This window comes from Dreissena polymorpha, chromosome 1 (assembly GCF_020536995.1).
Source record: "Dreissena polymorpha isolate Duluth1 chromosome 1, UMN_Dpol_1.0, whole genome shotgun sequence".
NCBI lineage: Eukaryota > Metazoa > Mollusca > Bivalvia > Myida > Dreissenidae > Dreissena > Dreissena polymorpha.
The window spans coordinates 82,384,890-82,402,499 of NC_068355.1; the positions used below are offsets into that span (position 1 = coordinate 82,384,890).

At 35.6% G+C, this 17,610-nt stretch overlaps 2 protein-coding genes across 6 annotated transcripts in view; both read left to right on the plus strand.

Moving 5' to 3' along the window:
* Positions 1–9,264, plus strand: part of LOC127837915 (notchless protein homolog 1-like) — a 35,743-nt gene extending 26,479 nt beyond the window's left edge. For all 5 annotated transcript variants that reach the window (XM_052365395.1, XM_052365383.1, XM_052365371.1 and 2 more), the window contains exons 7-13: positions 91–243; positions 1,078–1,213; positions 1,894–1,940; positions 6,392–6,594; positions 6,825–6,984; positions 8,725–8,795; positions 9,144–9,264. In XM_052365395.1, coding sequence (XP_052221355.1) covers positions 91–243; positions 1,078–1,213; positions 1,894–1,940; positions 6,392–6,594; positions 6,825–6,984; positions 8,725–8,795; positions 9,144–9,156 — 783 coding nt within the window. In that variant the 3' untranslated portion in view covers positions 9,157–9,264. The remainder of the gene's footprint in view (positions 1–90; positions 244–1,077; positions 1,214–1,893; positions 1,941–6,391; positions 6,595–6,824; positions 6,985–8,724; positions 8,796–9,143) is intronic.
* A 1,996-nt stretch (positions 9,265–11,260) lies between these two features.
* On the plus strand, positions 11,261–16,237 carry LOC127837944 (protein SSXT-like). The gene is made up of 3 exons (XM_052365410.1): positions 11,261–11,881; positions 12,210–12,307; positions 13,497–16,237. The coding sequence occupies exons 2-3, from the start codon at positions 12,211–12,213 to the stop codon at positions 14,105–14,107; spliced, it is 708 nt and encodes a 235-aa protein (XP_052221370.1). The 5' UTR covers positions 11,261–11,881; position 12,210; the 3' UTR covers positions 14,108–16,237.
* Positions 16,238–17,610: the final 1,373 nt, after the last annotated feature.

Sequence of the window (17,610 nt, forward strand, 5' to 3'; positions counted from 1 at the left end):
AAAATATAAGTAAATTGAATTGTTGGTTAATATTAGATGATGAATTGTGCACTGGCCAATATAGAATGATGAATACCATCTCTTGTACAGGATGGGACAGTGCGGATATGGGACACGGTGTTGTCCCAGTGCTCTGTGTGCATATCTGGCCACCTACAGTGTGTCACGTGCGTGAAGTGGGGCGGGGCTGACCTCCTGTACACTGCCTCCCAGGACAGAACCATCAAAGTGTGGAGGTCTGATGTACGTATAGACAGTCTTTTATTCTTACATTGCTGCTGGAACACATCAAAGTGTGGATATCTGTTGTACGAATAAAGAATACTAGCTGGTTTGTGTCTAATATGGATATCTGTTGTACGAATAAAGAATACTAGCTGGTTTGTGTCTAATACAGGCAAGTTTAGGAGTCACCTACAGGCTTCATTGTAGTGGACAATAGGGTAACCGCCTGTCTGTCGGTATGTCTGTCTGACAAAAGTCAGGTTCCTGAGATATAAATATATATTAAAAATTAAGCTGGATTGATGGAACTCAGTGTGTGCATAGAGGTAACATGCTTATAGTTTTATCGTCAAACTTAAAATATAGTTGTTGTGGTAACAATAATTTGGGAAAAAACCCATCTGGAAGCTGCAGTAAGAAATAAGTTCTAAAGCAAGCTTTATAACATTTATTTAGATCCTGTTTTTTGTGCAGCATTAAGCTAGTAGGAAACATCTGTTTTGTCTGTGACAAATATTAAGTTTACCAAGGCTTAGAAAACCAACACCACAAGCAATGGCCTTTGGTTCACATTAGCATGCCAAGCACCTGCATTCCACACTTACCTCTGTTCACATTAACCTCAGGAGTCATAATTGCTGTAAAATATCAATAAGTAAAATTTAATCATGTAACAAACAAAATGTGTTTATATATACTTCGCATGTTTGCTGTTTTAACAAGATTAATACAACTGGCTTTTTATTAGAATTTCATCAATGGAGGCCTGATGAATTGATCAAATATTAGTAACACTTTCCTCAGGCGCTTACAAGCTTATGACTATGGGTCAAGCTATGACGTCATTTGCAGGGCAGTCTGTGCCGGACTCTTCAAGGTCACGGTCACTGGGTGAACATTCTCGCTCTCAGTACAGACTATGTGATGAGGACTGGAGCATTCGACCCCCGACATGCTGACATTGTGTATAGAGAACAAACTTTGTCAGGTAGGTGGAACACAGATTTGTTTCCCTATTTATTGAAACATTGTCAGGTGTGTGCTTCCATTGTAACGATATGAGTTGTGTTCTGAAAAAACTGGGCAAATGCATGTGCGTAAAGTATCGTGCCAGATTAGCCTGTGCGGACTGCCATCAGGGATGACACTTTCCGCTTTTATGGTATTTTTAGTTTTAAGGAAGTCCCTCCTTACCAAAAATCAAATTAAGGTGGAAAGTGTCATCCTTGATTAGCCTGTGCGGACTGCACAGACTAAACTGGGACGACACTTTACGCACATGCATTAAGCCCAGTTTTCTCAGAATGTGACTCATATTATGGGCTTACATTATGGGCACATTAGATTTTGCTGTTAAGCAGAATGGTTCAAGAGTACATAACTGCAAGACTCCCATATTTTCATGTGAAAGCAAAGTAAAGTATGCATATTATGAAAAAGTTTACTAGGAATACATGTAAATTGTTTTGCAACAGGCCTGTTCTTAAATGCCCATGTACAGAATACATTATGTAATAAATAGTTGATCTCCAAAGAAAAACACCTCTTTTGTGCTACTGCATAGTGCAACAATACAGTGTTTTGTTTATGTATTTCCTCAATATCATGTTATGTTATCATCTGATGTATAACATTAACTGGTGCATGTAGAATATGTTTTACATTCAGAAGCAGAAATGAAGAAAAAAGCACAAGAACGATATGATGAAACAACAGTGAGTATATTACTTGTGTAGAAGTAAAGCCAACTTCTTGTGGAAATGGTTGCATAGAAACAGTTCTCAAAACATAATTATTTTAACAATTCTACATTCTTCTATTCAAACCAATTAAGTTTAAGGGTAACTTTTAAGACCGGCAACAAGTCATAATTGGATAGCAAATGTTCATTTCCAAGGTAAGTTTGCATCTGGTCATGGCTTTAAATATTTATAAACTATTATAGCAGCAGTCATGTTGCTTGATATCAACACTGGTCAATGTATACGGCTTGTGTTAGTGTATGCATGAAAAACACCTCTGCATGTAGGGACAACTATACATTTTGATTGGGCATCGCCTTCTGAGTTTGGAATGCCTTAATGTAGTGCCAAAGTGTATGATTAATGTACATCACAAGAGGAAACATATTCCAACCTTTAATTTTAACTTCTTAACTACATTCATATGTGTTGATGTCTTTACTGTATGTGTTTATAATGGTGTTAATTATTATTTTATAATTGCTGTTACTCATGGAAACAATTGCAGATGTCAAATCCTTTCTAAAGGAATGTTTCAAAAGCAGCATATGATGAGAATACCGGTAGTATCTTTTAATTTCTGATTCGATAGTTGTTTGTGGGTTATAAGAATATAAGTCATCTATCAAAAAAAGTCATCAACATGTTTCATTACAGAGCAATGGAGAGAACGACAAAACGTTCATAAATGACCAACACTAATTTATGTTCCTAATGCCTCAGTCACACACTCGGTTATTGCTTCTGATAGCGTTGCAGCAATGCTGACATACAAAAAGATAAGCACATTTGCCACATGAGGCCTCTGTTGTAAAGGTTTCATGAGCTGGTTGGACACTTCCATAGCCAGGCAATCACACCAGTCAAATTTGTTTAGATGGTCTCATGTTGGCACGCTATCAATAGTTTAAGATGGAATGTTATTGCATAAAAACATTTATACCCTTAACAAGAAATGTATTTTTAAACAGACAATCAGCATTTAAATAAATATTAAGATGTCAACTTTCTCCTTAATAAAGCAGGATGTCTCAATGAACACTCACTTGACTCTCATACCCTTGGTGTGTTCAGTTGCGACGAAGAAAACATCCAGAACTGTATATTTTTCATAAAAAGTAAGGAAACTTTCCAACCAAAAACAAGTGAAATAATCCTGCCATAAACATCTGTGCTGCAAATGAAAGTGCGTACACTGCATCATGGTTTTACCAGAAGAAATTTAATATTGATTATTCACAGAAACAAACTTGCAAACAAATTAACCCAGTGTATTTGAGCTGATTAATTACTATTTATAAAGTGCTTTGAACACTTACTTAGTTATCCATTAGAATACATTACTACTAAGTCTTCCGTACTTTTCAATACAGGTATGGTCATGAAACTTGATAAGCTATATTAAGCTTTATCATGTGGACAGGATACCATGCAATGAGAAGTTAATACTTTGAACCGATTTAAATTAGAAATACACTAGATTAGATGATTCCAAAACATTTCTTGGCGATCACAGAATTGATAAATATAGTGCTCATACAAAGTGTGGTTATTCAAAACTATAATTAATGTAATTAATGTGAAGCATATATTCTAAAATAATATAAGCAGGGTGTCTTAAGGAACTATAGCAAACAGGTTTTATAGTACTGACTATACCTGAAGACTTTGTATAGTAAGTCTACCCGAGTCATAAAATATTGATGAAGCAATTCAACGTACGGTATATGTATACATGTATTCAACAGATACTTGGATAAATTCTTGAAATGGAACAAATCAAAACATTCAAATGCACCAAACAATATTGGAAAATGTATTTACCGGCACACAATGTACAATAATGATTGTTATTTTTATATTAATTGTCTTTGTCAAGAACAAGTTACTTGTATTTAGAGATTTGTTGAGGTAGTACTTTGTTACAAGTATGCTACTAGTATATAGGTGTAAATAATATCCATCGTACCGCGAAGCCTACTTTGGTAGGTTGTGCATTGCAAATCACTGTAAGGGAGTTTTTTGAAGACTGTTGGTCAACTGTCAAATAATTGTCGATATTGCTATGTGTTTTGTTTTCCCCACCAATTTATTCAACAGACATTTTCAGTAAGGGTATTAAGACCTATAAGTGCTGGCGACATATTTAAATGGATCTACATCGTTGCAAAGGATTGTCAATTCTTTTGTAAAGTTGAACCGATTACTTTGATGTTTAAAAACATGGTCATCATCGGTATCAAAAATTGTTTCAGATAGCTTTTTTGATTGTCGGTTGCATGTTTGTAGAAATACATACAAGAAAAAAGGTGCCTTTTGACCAGTCATGGCGATTTCAAAACAAAGCGTGCTTCTGGTTATTTTTTGCATTTTTAGCTCGTCTATTATGTATGAAATATATATAGTGGAGCTATCCCACTCACCCCAGCGTCGGTGTTAGCGTTACTGTGAGCATGCAAATGTTAAAGTTTGCGTACCACCCCAAATATTTCCTATGTCCCTTGACATATTGCTTTAATATTTTGCATACTTCTTTACCATCATGACCCCAATCTATAAATAACAGCAGACAACTGTATCAAGCATTTTGACAGAATTATGGCCCCTTTTATACTTAGATAATTGAACATTTGGTTAAGTTTTGTGTTTTGGTCCATTTTACTCCTAAAATATCATAGCTATTGCTTTTTATGTCCCCCACTATAGTAGTGGGGGACATATTGTTTTTGCCCTGTCTGTTGGTTGGTTGGTTGGTCTGTCTGTCTGTCTGTTTGCGCCAACTTAAACATTTGCAATAACTTTTGCAATATTGAAGATAGCAACTTGATATTTGGCATGCATATGTATCTCATGGAGCTGCACATTTTGAGTGGTGAAAGCTCAAGGTCATCCTTCAAGGTCAAAGGTCAAATATATGGGTCAAAATCGCTAATTTAATGTACGCTTTTGCAGTATTTCAATATTCAAGATAGCAACTTGATATTTGGCATGCATGTGTATCTCATGGAGCTGCACATTTTGAGTGGTGAAAGGTCAAGGTCAGAGGTCAAATATATGTTATCAAAATCGCTCATTTTATTTGGCATGCATGTGTATCTCATGGAGCTGCACATTTTGAGTGATGAAAGGTCAAGGTCATTCTTCAAGGTCAGAGGTCAAATATATGTTGCCCAAATCGCTTATTTTATGAATACTTTTGCAATATTGAAGATAGCAACTTGATATTTGGCATGCATGTGTATCTCATGGAGCTGCACATTTTGAGTGGTGAAAGGTCAAGGTCATCCTTCAAGGTCAAATATATGGGTCAAAATTGCTCATGTAATGTCACTTCTGCAATATTGAAGCTAGCAATTTTATATTTGAAATGCATGTGTATCTCATGGAGCTGCACATTTTGAGTGGTGAAGGGTCAAGGTCATCCTACAAGGTCAAAAGTCATATGGGGGACATTGTGTTTCACAAACGCATCTTGTTATACATTGAAAACTTGCTAACTATCGTAAGGGGACTGTACAGGGCAAGTTGCATAACTGTGGTTGGCTTTTTAACGGAATTATGGCCCTTTTTTGTCTTAGTAACTTTGAATATTTTGTTAAATTTTGTGTTTAGATCCACTTTACTTCTAAAGTATCAAGGCTATTGCTTTCAAACTTCAAATACTTTCTTACTATCATGAGGGTACTGTACCTGGCAAGTTGAATTTGACATTGACCTTTGAATGACCTTGACTCTCAAGGTCAAATTAATAAATTTTGCTTAAATTGCCATAACTTCTTTATTTATGATCACATTTCACTCATACTTTGACAAAACAACACTTACCTGACATACCACAATGGACTCCACCCAAACCATCCCCCATGCCCCACCCCAGAATCCCCCCCCCCCCCCAAAAAAAAAATATAAAAAAAATCTATATTTTCTGTTTTTTCTTATTTTTGAAAGATCATCTATTAAATGACCACACACCCACATTATACCCCCCTCTCCATGATGGCTTACGTTATACTGTCAAGCACTCGAATAGTCGAGCGCGCTGTCCTCTGACAGCTCTTGTTCTTTCTATTTTGGTTTTCCGTTGTTCTATTCTAAGCTCCAGAAGAGGTTGGCATTGCATTAGCCGAAGACATTGCCATGAGTTTCTAGTCGCTTTCTTTGTTTCTTTTAGGACACTGTCTGATCTGATTGAGTTGAATTAGGACACTGTTGAGATGATGATGTCATGCACTTGCCTAATATTTTTTTACATTTCACCAAAAACATTAATTTCAAGCCCCAAATATAAGATATTAATGAGTCTTTTGAAAGGAGAGACTTTTTGACTTGAAACAAAGGCTGAAATAGTGAATGTGTGACTGAGTCATAGCAATTTATAATTAAGTGTAAACAGATAAAAAGGTGAACCTTTACATTCCACACAGAGTCTATGCGAGGAAAGATTGGTGTCTGGTTCCGACGACTTCACGCTGTACATGTGGACGCCGATATCGGACAAGAAGCCCCTCGAGCGCCTAACAGGGCACCAGCAGCTGATCAATGACGTCAGATTCTCTCCTGATGCGAGACTTCTTGCGAGCGCCTCGTTTGACAAGTCCGTGAAACTGTGGGACGGCAAGAATGGAAAGTAGGATAATTTAATCAGTAACCTTGAACTTTAGTTTTATTTAATTCACTGTGTATTTAAAGTTGATAAAACTTCTGCAAAACATGTTAAGGAAATACTTAACAAAGAAAAAACGACATGTTAGTTTTTCAAATTCTTTAGAGCAACAGTGTAACACCAAACTACACAAAGCTTTGGAGGATTTAATGTCAACCATTATGTATCCTCAAATATCGCACCCTTCTGCTCAGGTTTCTGGCCACTCTACGCGGTCACGTGAGTCGTGTGTACCAGGTGTCTTGGTCGGCCGACAGCCGGCTGCTTTGCAGTGGAAGTTCTGACTCGACCCTCAAGGTGTGGGATCTGAAGACGCGCAAACTCTTGCATGACCTGCCGGGACATGCCGACGAGGTTTGTGGCGGAAATAAGGCAGTATTTGATACACATCTAAAGCCTTAGCTATATCAAAAAGAGTGGGCGGCACTGGGCGCCATGGATTTAAGGTCGTGTATATTCGTAATACGGTATGAACCATAACATTTTCTTTCAATATTTTGCAGCAATGTCCTGATAAATAAACAACAATTAATGCATGCTTCATGTATTCTTGTCTTCATTTTTGCTGATGCAAAAGCCTCCAAAATTGGTTTAAACCGAATATTTTACAGTTCAACTGGCTCTAACATACATGTATTAAAATATTGAACTTCAATGAACATTTGAGTTCCCTTTTTGACAAAAAGTTAAACAGAAGTAAATAAGCCAATTCATTGAATTGATATCCCACGACAGATAAAGTTTGTTTATGGATGGATGCAAATCCCATATTTAAATTATAGTCTTAAAATAATATTTAAGTGTAGGGTGATGGTTTTCTGCATTGTAATTCTACTCATTGATATCTATATACCCATGCAGTGTCATATTGAAATCTTGTAGTGTATTTCAGATATAGCACTAAAAAGTTATGCAACACAAACAACAAAGGGCAATAACTCTAATTTTAGAAAGTGTATGGTTATGGTTGTTGTTCATCACACTTTTCCTCATTGATATCTATACACCCATGAAGTTGCATGTTCATATCTTATATAGTTTCTGATATATAGCCATGAAAAGTTTTGTGACAGACAGATTGAATGACAGACTGACAGAAGGACAAAGCCAATATATCCCTTCGGATCGGAGGGGGGGGGGGGTTAAAAAACTAAATAGTAGTATTGTGTCATTGGGTTTTAAGAGTGTTTATTATGATTATTCAACATAACATGTGAATTAAATTTAAACAATAATGGATTAGAAAATAAGTTACTTAAAACTGATATGAATACTCCATAGATATTCTTTATGTATCATTTAACCCATTTATGCCTAGCGTCTAGAAAAAAGGCCTTGGCATACAGCGTAGACCCAGATGACACGCCACATAATGCGGCGTCTCATCAGGGTCTGCGCTTTTTGCTTAAAGGAATTTCTGTAAGAAATATTCTAAATATAGAAATAAATATACTAGACATCCCTTATTTTGGAAATAAATTGATCCAATTTAGAAGGATGGGAGAGTCCACTAGGCATAAATGGGTTAAATCTTAGAACACAAACCCATGTACAAAACCCAAGTAAGAATATTCCAAATAGTTTATGCATTAAGTAATGATCATAGTTTTCGAATCTGACCCATGTTTCATAATAAACAGAAAGTACACTTCCTTCACGCACCGCAAGGTTAGTAGTTTGATTACTTCCTGGGAAAAGGTCGCAGGTTCATAAGAAGAGGAATTTCATAACAAAATGGAAACGTTTATAAAATACTTAATTAAAATCAAATACTTAACTACAAATGTTAAATGACTAGTATAATTATTTTACAGAAACCTGATTTGATAAAAGTTGCGATGTATGTTATTTTAAACAAATACCTCTTCCTTGGTCAAGTGTTTTTCCTAAATATAGTCAATGCTTTAAAAAATCACTTTTAACAATTAACGTATTTAAGGGTATGAACGGGAAAATGTTTGAGCTGGGGTATGGGGCATAGTTTCAGCCCCAAAGTAGCCCTAACAAATAAGTCCAAGATGTACAAACAGACACAGTTCAATGGTATATATATGTTAAAATTGCACATGCTGCATGTATTGGTCCTTGTTGCAGGTGTACACAGTGGACTGGAGTCCAGACGGACAGCGAGTGGTCAGTGGCGGCAAGGACAAAGTCCTCAAAATGTAAGTGCTTTGGTGTTTTCTTTCGTCATTGTTTGAAACACGTAAATGACATTGTGTACATTTTAAAATTATCATTAACAATTCTGGTTGCGCGTTTTTGATATTTCATTATAATACTGTTTGACCCATTGTCTTCTCAGACAGAATCATATGCACTAATCCTATGAAGGTTTGTAAAACCTGTGAGACAAGTTGAAAATACATACACGTCATCAGAATCCTTCAATTGTGTATAATATTACATAACATCATAAGATTGAGTTTTATCTGCGATATACAAAGGTGTAAGATATACTTTGGTCTCGTACCTTGATATATTTTTGTCTCAGTCCATGTTTTCTTTTGCAGATGGAGAAAATAGAAGTGACCATGCGTTATAAAAAGGACTTTATTCCGCGACTGTTTTCCTACTTGTTATAATTGCATTGTGTTATTTAAAAAAATAATAACATTAAAATCGATTAATACATTTCCTACTTTGTATGTGTTTTATGATTTGCATTGATTTACAACAGGGGTTTATGATATTTAATATCATTACATGATTGTTTTGAAATTTAAATAATTTGTGTCTCGCACTTTCTTAAAATGTCTGAAAATCCCTGTCACCGTCGACAAGCTATTATCTATACAAATTTAAGCACGGCATAAAAGATGGTGTTGCGACAATATTGTAAAATATGTTAAAGGGACCTTTTCACGTGTTGGTAAATTGACAAAATAAAAACAATGTTTCAGATTCGCAAATTTTCGTTTCATTTATGACATGTGTGGGGAAACAGTAAAGTGAACATTTACCATGTTTTAAAATATCCATTATAGGCATCTTTTGATGATTTAAACCCGAAAAATATAAAGCGTTGCAACAGAAAAAGATTGAATAATTTGGAGAGTTCTGTAGTCATTATATCTTGTGAATTGTTACATAACCAGGATTCGAAATTGCCCTATAGTATACGATCCATATAGGAAGTTTAACTGATTGATCATTCACATAGGCAATACTCGAATTCCCTAAGATATCTTACTTGAATATGCCATGAAAAAGAAAAGCATAATCATATGTAGATCTATAAGGGATACGAAAATTGAAGGTAATTTTCGGCAAGTCGATTTTAATGTACGGCAGTTCAGAGATGGTTAAATATTGCCTGCTTCTATAACAGTATTCAAAGGCGAATTTTACATTTCTGATTCACTAAAATAGTTCGTTGTAACTGTCAAAGTGTCGGGTAATCGGGAACAGAAGTGTCATTGCCATTGAGATAATCTGCTAAAGAAGTATCCATGAACATGTGGTATGCGACTCATTCAACATTTGAGTTTCCACAAATACGTTGGTAAACCACACATTGTACATGTTTTAACATTTAAAGAGATATTGATCTTGTAATTTGAATAGTTTAGACGTTGTTGCTTTATTTCTAAGTATTTTTAAAACTAGGAAATTCGTGCTGATAATCGATGAAATTTTGTTGTTGTTTTTACATAAAATCCACCGTTTTTTCCGCGAATTTCTTTCTTCGCAGTACGGTGTGCAATGCCATTAATCGGCAAACAAGGTTTCGTGTGTGAAAACCCAATGAACAGAACATAAATGCAAAACAAACACTGAAAGACTCGCCTCTCGCGCGTGGCTATTGTTGTCTGTTATCGAAGTGCCACCGTTATCAAGGTATCCGCATGACCAGCGTGGATAATTATAACCCTCCGTCTGTTCAGTACTAGACCTGTAACAGGTTTCCCTTCGTATTCCCTTAATACAGATAACAAATAAAACACCTTCATACAAGACACATTTTTATTTAGACTCTCTGTTGTTCCATATAAGCACATTAATATAATCACTGTTTTATAAATATTTTAAATACTTAAATTAATTAAATGATCTAATCCAATTTGACAAGTCCTAATAAAATGAATTAAACTTTCTTATTATTGACAACAATTGACTATTTAGAGGGGAGGAGACGGCTCCGTTCTCGACTTGGGTTAAAGTTACCTTGAGTGTCTCTTGAACTCTGTGATTAATTTCAACAATCTAAAGCCTTTTATACCCCTTGGTAGAGACAAGCATGAGAATCTCATGCACAAAAAGGCGGCAACTGCCTTATGTTAGAGGGACCCATACAAAAGTAATCTATACATTGAATAGAAATTTAAATTATTAAATATAGACTAAAAGGATTTATAGTAAAGTTTAACTCTAGTTTAGTTGTGAAACAGCCCTCCTGTGTATTAAATAAAATGCATGAGTGATTCAATATGCATATAGCTTTAGACAACCTTAGTTCAAAAACTGGGAAAAAATTGCAGCATGAGATCTATAATGTTTAACAATATAAGAATGAAAATGGAATGTTAATCTAAAAAGTAAAGACTAGATTGAATACTAAAATGTATATGGCTTTAATGTAAAAATCATTCTTGCTACTAGACCAGTTAAATCACTCTTGCTACTAGACCAGTTAAATCATTCTTGCTACTTGACCAGTTAAATCATTCTTGCTACTAGACCAGTTAAATCATTCACAACGTCGAACTAGTAGTTTTATTATGTAACACAAATTTTTTTCTTAGTTGAGTATTTCATACGTATATAACGTGCACATTTTAGTATCATCGTACCCAATACAATCATAACGATCATGGACCCAAACAGCTGACGCGGTTTCATCCAAACCTCTTCCGACGTATGACTCACCGTCCAAACTACTGTATATCCATTTAATTACTACACATTGCATGATAATTGCTCAAATACTGTCAATAATAATATTGAAATGGTCATTTAGTTGTCAACTATTTAATTCACGTCAGCCAATCACGAATACTCGCCCCACAGCAATTTGACAGTGTGAAGCATAAATGACCACATGCTATTTCCGGTAAAACACGTAGAAACGATTGGATTGGTCAGTGATAAGGATAGGCATTATTCAATATGTTTTGCCCACGTTGTATATATAGGCTGTACATATTTGTGACATGATGATCAGAAATCAAAGAAAGTCTGAAATTTCGACTATCAAGATATAACATATCAGTACTAATTATTATTTGGATATACTGCAAACAATTTTAAGGTAATGTATGCATTGTTAAAACGCTTCAATTCTTATTTATTGTTTTAGAAATGCATTTTATATGTCTCTCAGCTTGTGATAAGTTTTAAGATCAGCACAAATTTATTACGTAATTATAAGTAAATAATCGTGTAATCAGATTTAAATCCCGTTTTGCACAAAAAATAAATAACAATTTTACAAACTGACTTGTTAATCTAGTATCGCTTCGCACATCACATGTTAGAGTATGTTTTCCATCATTTTTTATATTTGTAAAACACTGAGCTTAAATAATGTTGATAGTAACAACATATTACATGTTAAATTAATCGATCCGCGTTTTCAGGATGACGTCACGGACTTTTAAACATGCGCTCATCTGTCTTACAATCGTTCTCAACTCGCTGGTTCCCGGACTTCGAGCGCAACCGGTAGTGGCTCCAGGTTAGTGAAGAAATTTTCAATAGCGCATTTTCTTACTTACAATGTCAAGAGAACTCCGGCGAATCTTTGTGTGCATGGCGGCTTGCTGACGCGTTTGTAATTGTAAGACCGAACATAGATATATAAGCGCTTGCGCTTTTACAATTTTGTGCATTTTCTCCTTTATCAGCGATGTTTCTTTTATCTCTTTCTTACTCCGAAAACAAACGCATTTTAAGAGATTTCTTTACTTTTATAATGAGATGTTTAGCACATCTGGTCATATAAGAATTTATCTCTCCGATTGTTTTCTATACTTAACTGCTAGGCATAATATGTGTTTTCATACACATTTCTTAGTGTCGGGTCAAGGTTTTAAAATATATACCACGGCACTCCTCTCGTTATTTAAAATAATATTTTTGTCCATTCATTCAGCGCACATATATATTGGCATTGTATATTTCCAATTCTATTTCTTTGTTACAAAATAAATAAAAGGATGATTTAGTGTCTAAAACTTTAAAGCGAGATTATACGATTTTTTATATGTGTTAAATTCTAATATATTGATAAAATATGTTACAATAACACAAAATAGACAAAAAAATTATACATTAAAGACGAAGTTCATAAATGCAGCAAAATCAAATTAGCGCCCGAGCCGATTGTGACGAACATATTTTCCTACAATAACCGAAGCATTCTTCTTTTTATTAGGATCAGAGTTAGTGTTCGTGTGTCGTTTGAGTATATATCGTTGGAGGAATTTAAAATGAACCGTTAAACTAATTTTAGATTCACATCGTACATGCATGAAATACATGCTGGCAAATTCGACTGTACAGCCGTTTTCAATTTCAGAATTAAATATCTGGCTAATTTAGCATTTTCGACACATGTTCTTCTGAACTTTAATTTTATATTGACATATATTGATATATAAGTTTTTTTGCACATTTTATATAAATTCATTAATATTTGACAAAATCGTATAATCTCGCTTTAAGGTCGTAACGCTTAGCAACAACATATAATACACGTTAATGATTTACATATTTTACTAAGAAGATCTGTCCAATTAATTGCTCAGACCGGGCTTAAAGTTAGGAGTATGACATCGATGGATATTACTGATTTATACAGATCTATGATCAAATACACAACTGTAATTTTGCATGTTTATCGATTTTTATCCGTTTCTTTACAGTGACCAGCTATCCAGTGGAAAATAGCGTAATTGTCCCTGTGGCAAGCTACCCGATGCAAAACAGTTATTATGCTCCTGTCTCCAAGGGTTACAACAGCGGTCAGGTGGCACCCGGCATTGGTTACCAGGGTTCAGTGCATGCTCAATACTGGATGAACGGGTACCAGCCGCAGGGGATAGTAGGTGGCGCGTACCCACAATCTGGAGGTTACTACACACAGTACCCGCAGCAACAATATAACGCTCAACCCTACAACCAGGCGTACGGCCAGGCGTATAGCCCGTCCGGACAAGCTTACTACGGCCAGGCCACTTCCTATCCCAGTTATCCCAGTTTCGATGCCGGATACTGGACCGGACACTACGATCCGCAGCCGCAATATTACGGAAGCAGCCCGCAATATTACGGTGCACAGGGATATGGCGTACCAGTGTACCCGGCGCAGGGTGGATATTACCCAGCATACCCTAGCCATCATGGCGGCTACTACTCACAACAACCGGGTCTCTACCCAGGGTATAAGAAGCCCTTAACCCAAAGCAAGCTCGCCAAAACGCTTCTCGGGGCGGCCGTCGCCGGCGTGGTTGCTGGGGCTGTCGTTAGGGGTTGAAACCGGCTCGCATAATACGCTATTGCATTGCCAGTATAGGTCATATGGTAAAGTTATATAACAATTATACACGAAACATTCCAAAATGTATTGAATTTAATAACATGTATCCATTCACTCGTTTGCAAATGATTTATATTCATGGTATAAAGCTATTGTATAAAAAGGCTTTATTTGTTCAATATTTTAAATGTTTTCAATTTACAATTAGCAAAATAACGTTTTCGTACTACCGGGACACACATAATGACTCCTATGTATTTTTTGTTACTTTGTTCTATCGATATGCATGTAGTTATCATTCTCTAATGACATTCTTGTATCAATTTACACTGCACGTTTATTGAATACGTTCAATGACATTGGTTCGCATAGAAATTTCAATTTTTATAAATAAATTCAACGATTTATATACATTTTTACCTCGACTATTATATATGAAACATATATAGTGGAGCTATCCTGCTCACCCCGGCGTCGGCGTTAGCGTGAGCGTGCAAAAGTTTTCGTACCACCCCAAATATTTCCTATGTCCCTTGACATATTGCTTTAATATTTTGCATAATTCTTTACCAACATGACCCCAACCTATAAACAAGAGCAGACAACTGTATCAAGCATTTTGTAAGAATTATGGCCCTTTTTTCACTTAGAATATGCATATTATTGATAAAGCTATGTTCAAGTTTGCATACCACCTCAAATATTTTTTTAATGTCCCTTGACATATTGCTTTCATATTTTGCAAACTTCTTTACCAACATGACCCCAATCTATAAACAAGAGCAGACAACTGTATCAAGCATTTTGTAAGAATTATGGCTCTTTTTCCATTTAGAATATGCATAATATTGATAAATCTATGTTAAAGTTTGCGAACCACCTCAAATATTGTCAATGTCTCTTGACATATTGCTTTCATATTTTGCACACTTCTTTACCAACATGACCCCAATCTATAAACAAGAGCAGACAACTGTATCAAGCATTTTTTAAGAATTATGGCCTTTTTTGTCTTAGTAACTGAATATTTTGTTAAATTGTGTGTTTAGATCCACTTGACTTCTAAAGTATCCAAGCTATTGCTTTCAAACTTTAGATGTTTTCTTACTATCATGAGGGTACTGTACCTGCCAAGTTCAATTTGATCTTGACCTTTGATGACCTTGACTCTCAAGGTCAAGAGTAAATTTTAGTAAAATTGCCATAACTTCTTTATTTATGATCAGATTTTATTAATACTTTGACAAAACAACACTTACCTGAAAACCACAATAGATTCCACCCAATCAATACACCACGTCCCAACCCAGAATCCCTGCCCCCCCCCCCCCAAAAAAAAAAAGTTTTGTTTCCTTTTTTATTTTTGAAAGATCATCTAATAAATGACAACACCCCACATTATACCCCCTCTCAACCCCCCACCCTACCCAAAAAGAATATTTTTTTCTTTGAAACATGGTTAAAAAACAACAACAAATATTTATTTACTTTATTTTTGAAGGACCGTCTAAACTTCCCACCCAAGCTATTGCTATCAAACTTGAAATAAAATCTTATCAGTTTGTTTAATGTTTTTACAAATGTTTAATAGATTGTGGAAAATATACCTGAACTATTACCTTGACCTTATTGAATAACAATTACCCCATGATGGCTTACGTTATACTGTCAAGCACTCGAATAGTCGAGCTCGCTGCCCTCTGACAGCTCTTGTTGGTTTTTATTATGCTCCCCCAAAATTTATTTTGGGGAGAGCAAATAGTCGCCGCTTCGTCTGTCCGTGTGTGTGTCTGTCTGTCCGTCCGTGCACAATTTTTGTCCGGGCTATTTCTCAGCAACTAATGACCGTAATTCAATGAAACTTTATGGGAAGCTTCACTACCAAGAGGAGATGTGCATATTATCAGCGGGTTCTGGTCGGATGATTTTTCACAGATTTATTGCCGTTTGAAATTTTCTATAAAAAAATTCTTGTCCCCCAACTACTGTGCCCTCAAGACGTTTCCTTTTATCTGAATATATAGTGCAATATTGTGACAAAAAAGCCTTTGGGGAGCATCACCCGTCTCAGACGGTTTCTTGTTTTTAAATGTTAACGTTGTACATGCAAATTAAAATTTATATTCACGCACGCGTTTTCCACGTTTAGTTTGTTTTTAACAACGACATAAGAGGTTAACAGTATTATAATACGAATATTACTTCATGTTAACCCATTTATGCCTAGCGTCTAGAAAAAAGGCCTTGGCAAACAGCGTACATCCAGATGAGACGCCGCATACTGCGGCGTCTCATCAGGGTCTGCTCTGTTTGCTTAAAGGAATGTCTGTAAGAATTTTTCTCAATATAGAAATGAATATACTAGACATCTCTAATTTTTGAAATAAGCTGATCCAATTTAGAAGGATGGGAGAGTCCACTAGGCGTAAATCGTTTAAATACATTTTGCGTATTCATTAGTGACGCTTTACTCCCTGGGGGGGGTTGTTGTTGCGTTCTCCCGACATCCATTCCATTGCAATAATTGTTTGGTTTATTCGAGTGTGCCATGAAATACTTTCTGTTAATAAGTCCTCTTAAAACAGTCCCGAAAATGGAACAATATTAAAGGCTTTTATTATTCTCCAGCGAAGGAAGCGGACCGAGATATTTCGAACAAAGAAACAATATGTGAAAAATTGAAAAGAAAATCTAAGCCGTCTTTTTGTCAAAGTAAACACAATTTTGACAGACCTTAATAATGTCAGCATTGCTATTCATCTATTTTCTGTCATGACATTTTTACGTATAAGCAAATAAAAAATTGATGATCTTTTTCATAGAGTCAATGTAACCACGATCAGCTAGTAATTAAGCGTTTACATATTCTGAAGTCATTTAGTGAGCTTTATCGAAGGAGTATGTAAATAAAATATCCGTAATTGAATAATAAGAGCCAGAAAAGCTTGTTCGCTAAATGTTTATTGGTCTGCTCAATGGCGTACGTTTTTTGTTAGCATGGAGGTTATGTATAGGTTTAAGAGGATACTAATCGTCTTTGGCTATTTTTCTGTGTGCGCAAACGAGAATGTTAATCACTTATTAAATGCAGATTTTTTAGTTAAAACCGCGTGAAGACATTATCATCAGCAGCTAAATAATATCAACATAGCGCTATACCTGTTAGCGCGGCTATCATCATTACTGTCTGCAACACAACGTGCAAGTTTACCTAAGCCCACACCAATGACACGGTTTGTATATTATAATACAAATTACATTATACCAACACAATTGTCGTAAAACATAGAACAACCTCAAATAACTTTAAAACAAAACAAGTATAGTCACCAAAAGCAGCTAATTTTTCTACAAAAAACAATCACAGCCACAAATACGACGACCACATGTACAAAACAATCACAGCCACACAACAATTACAGCAACACATACTACGGTCACATTAACAAGTACCTCGACCACCTCTTGCAGAAACAGTCAGCCCCGCGATTACAGCTGTA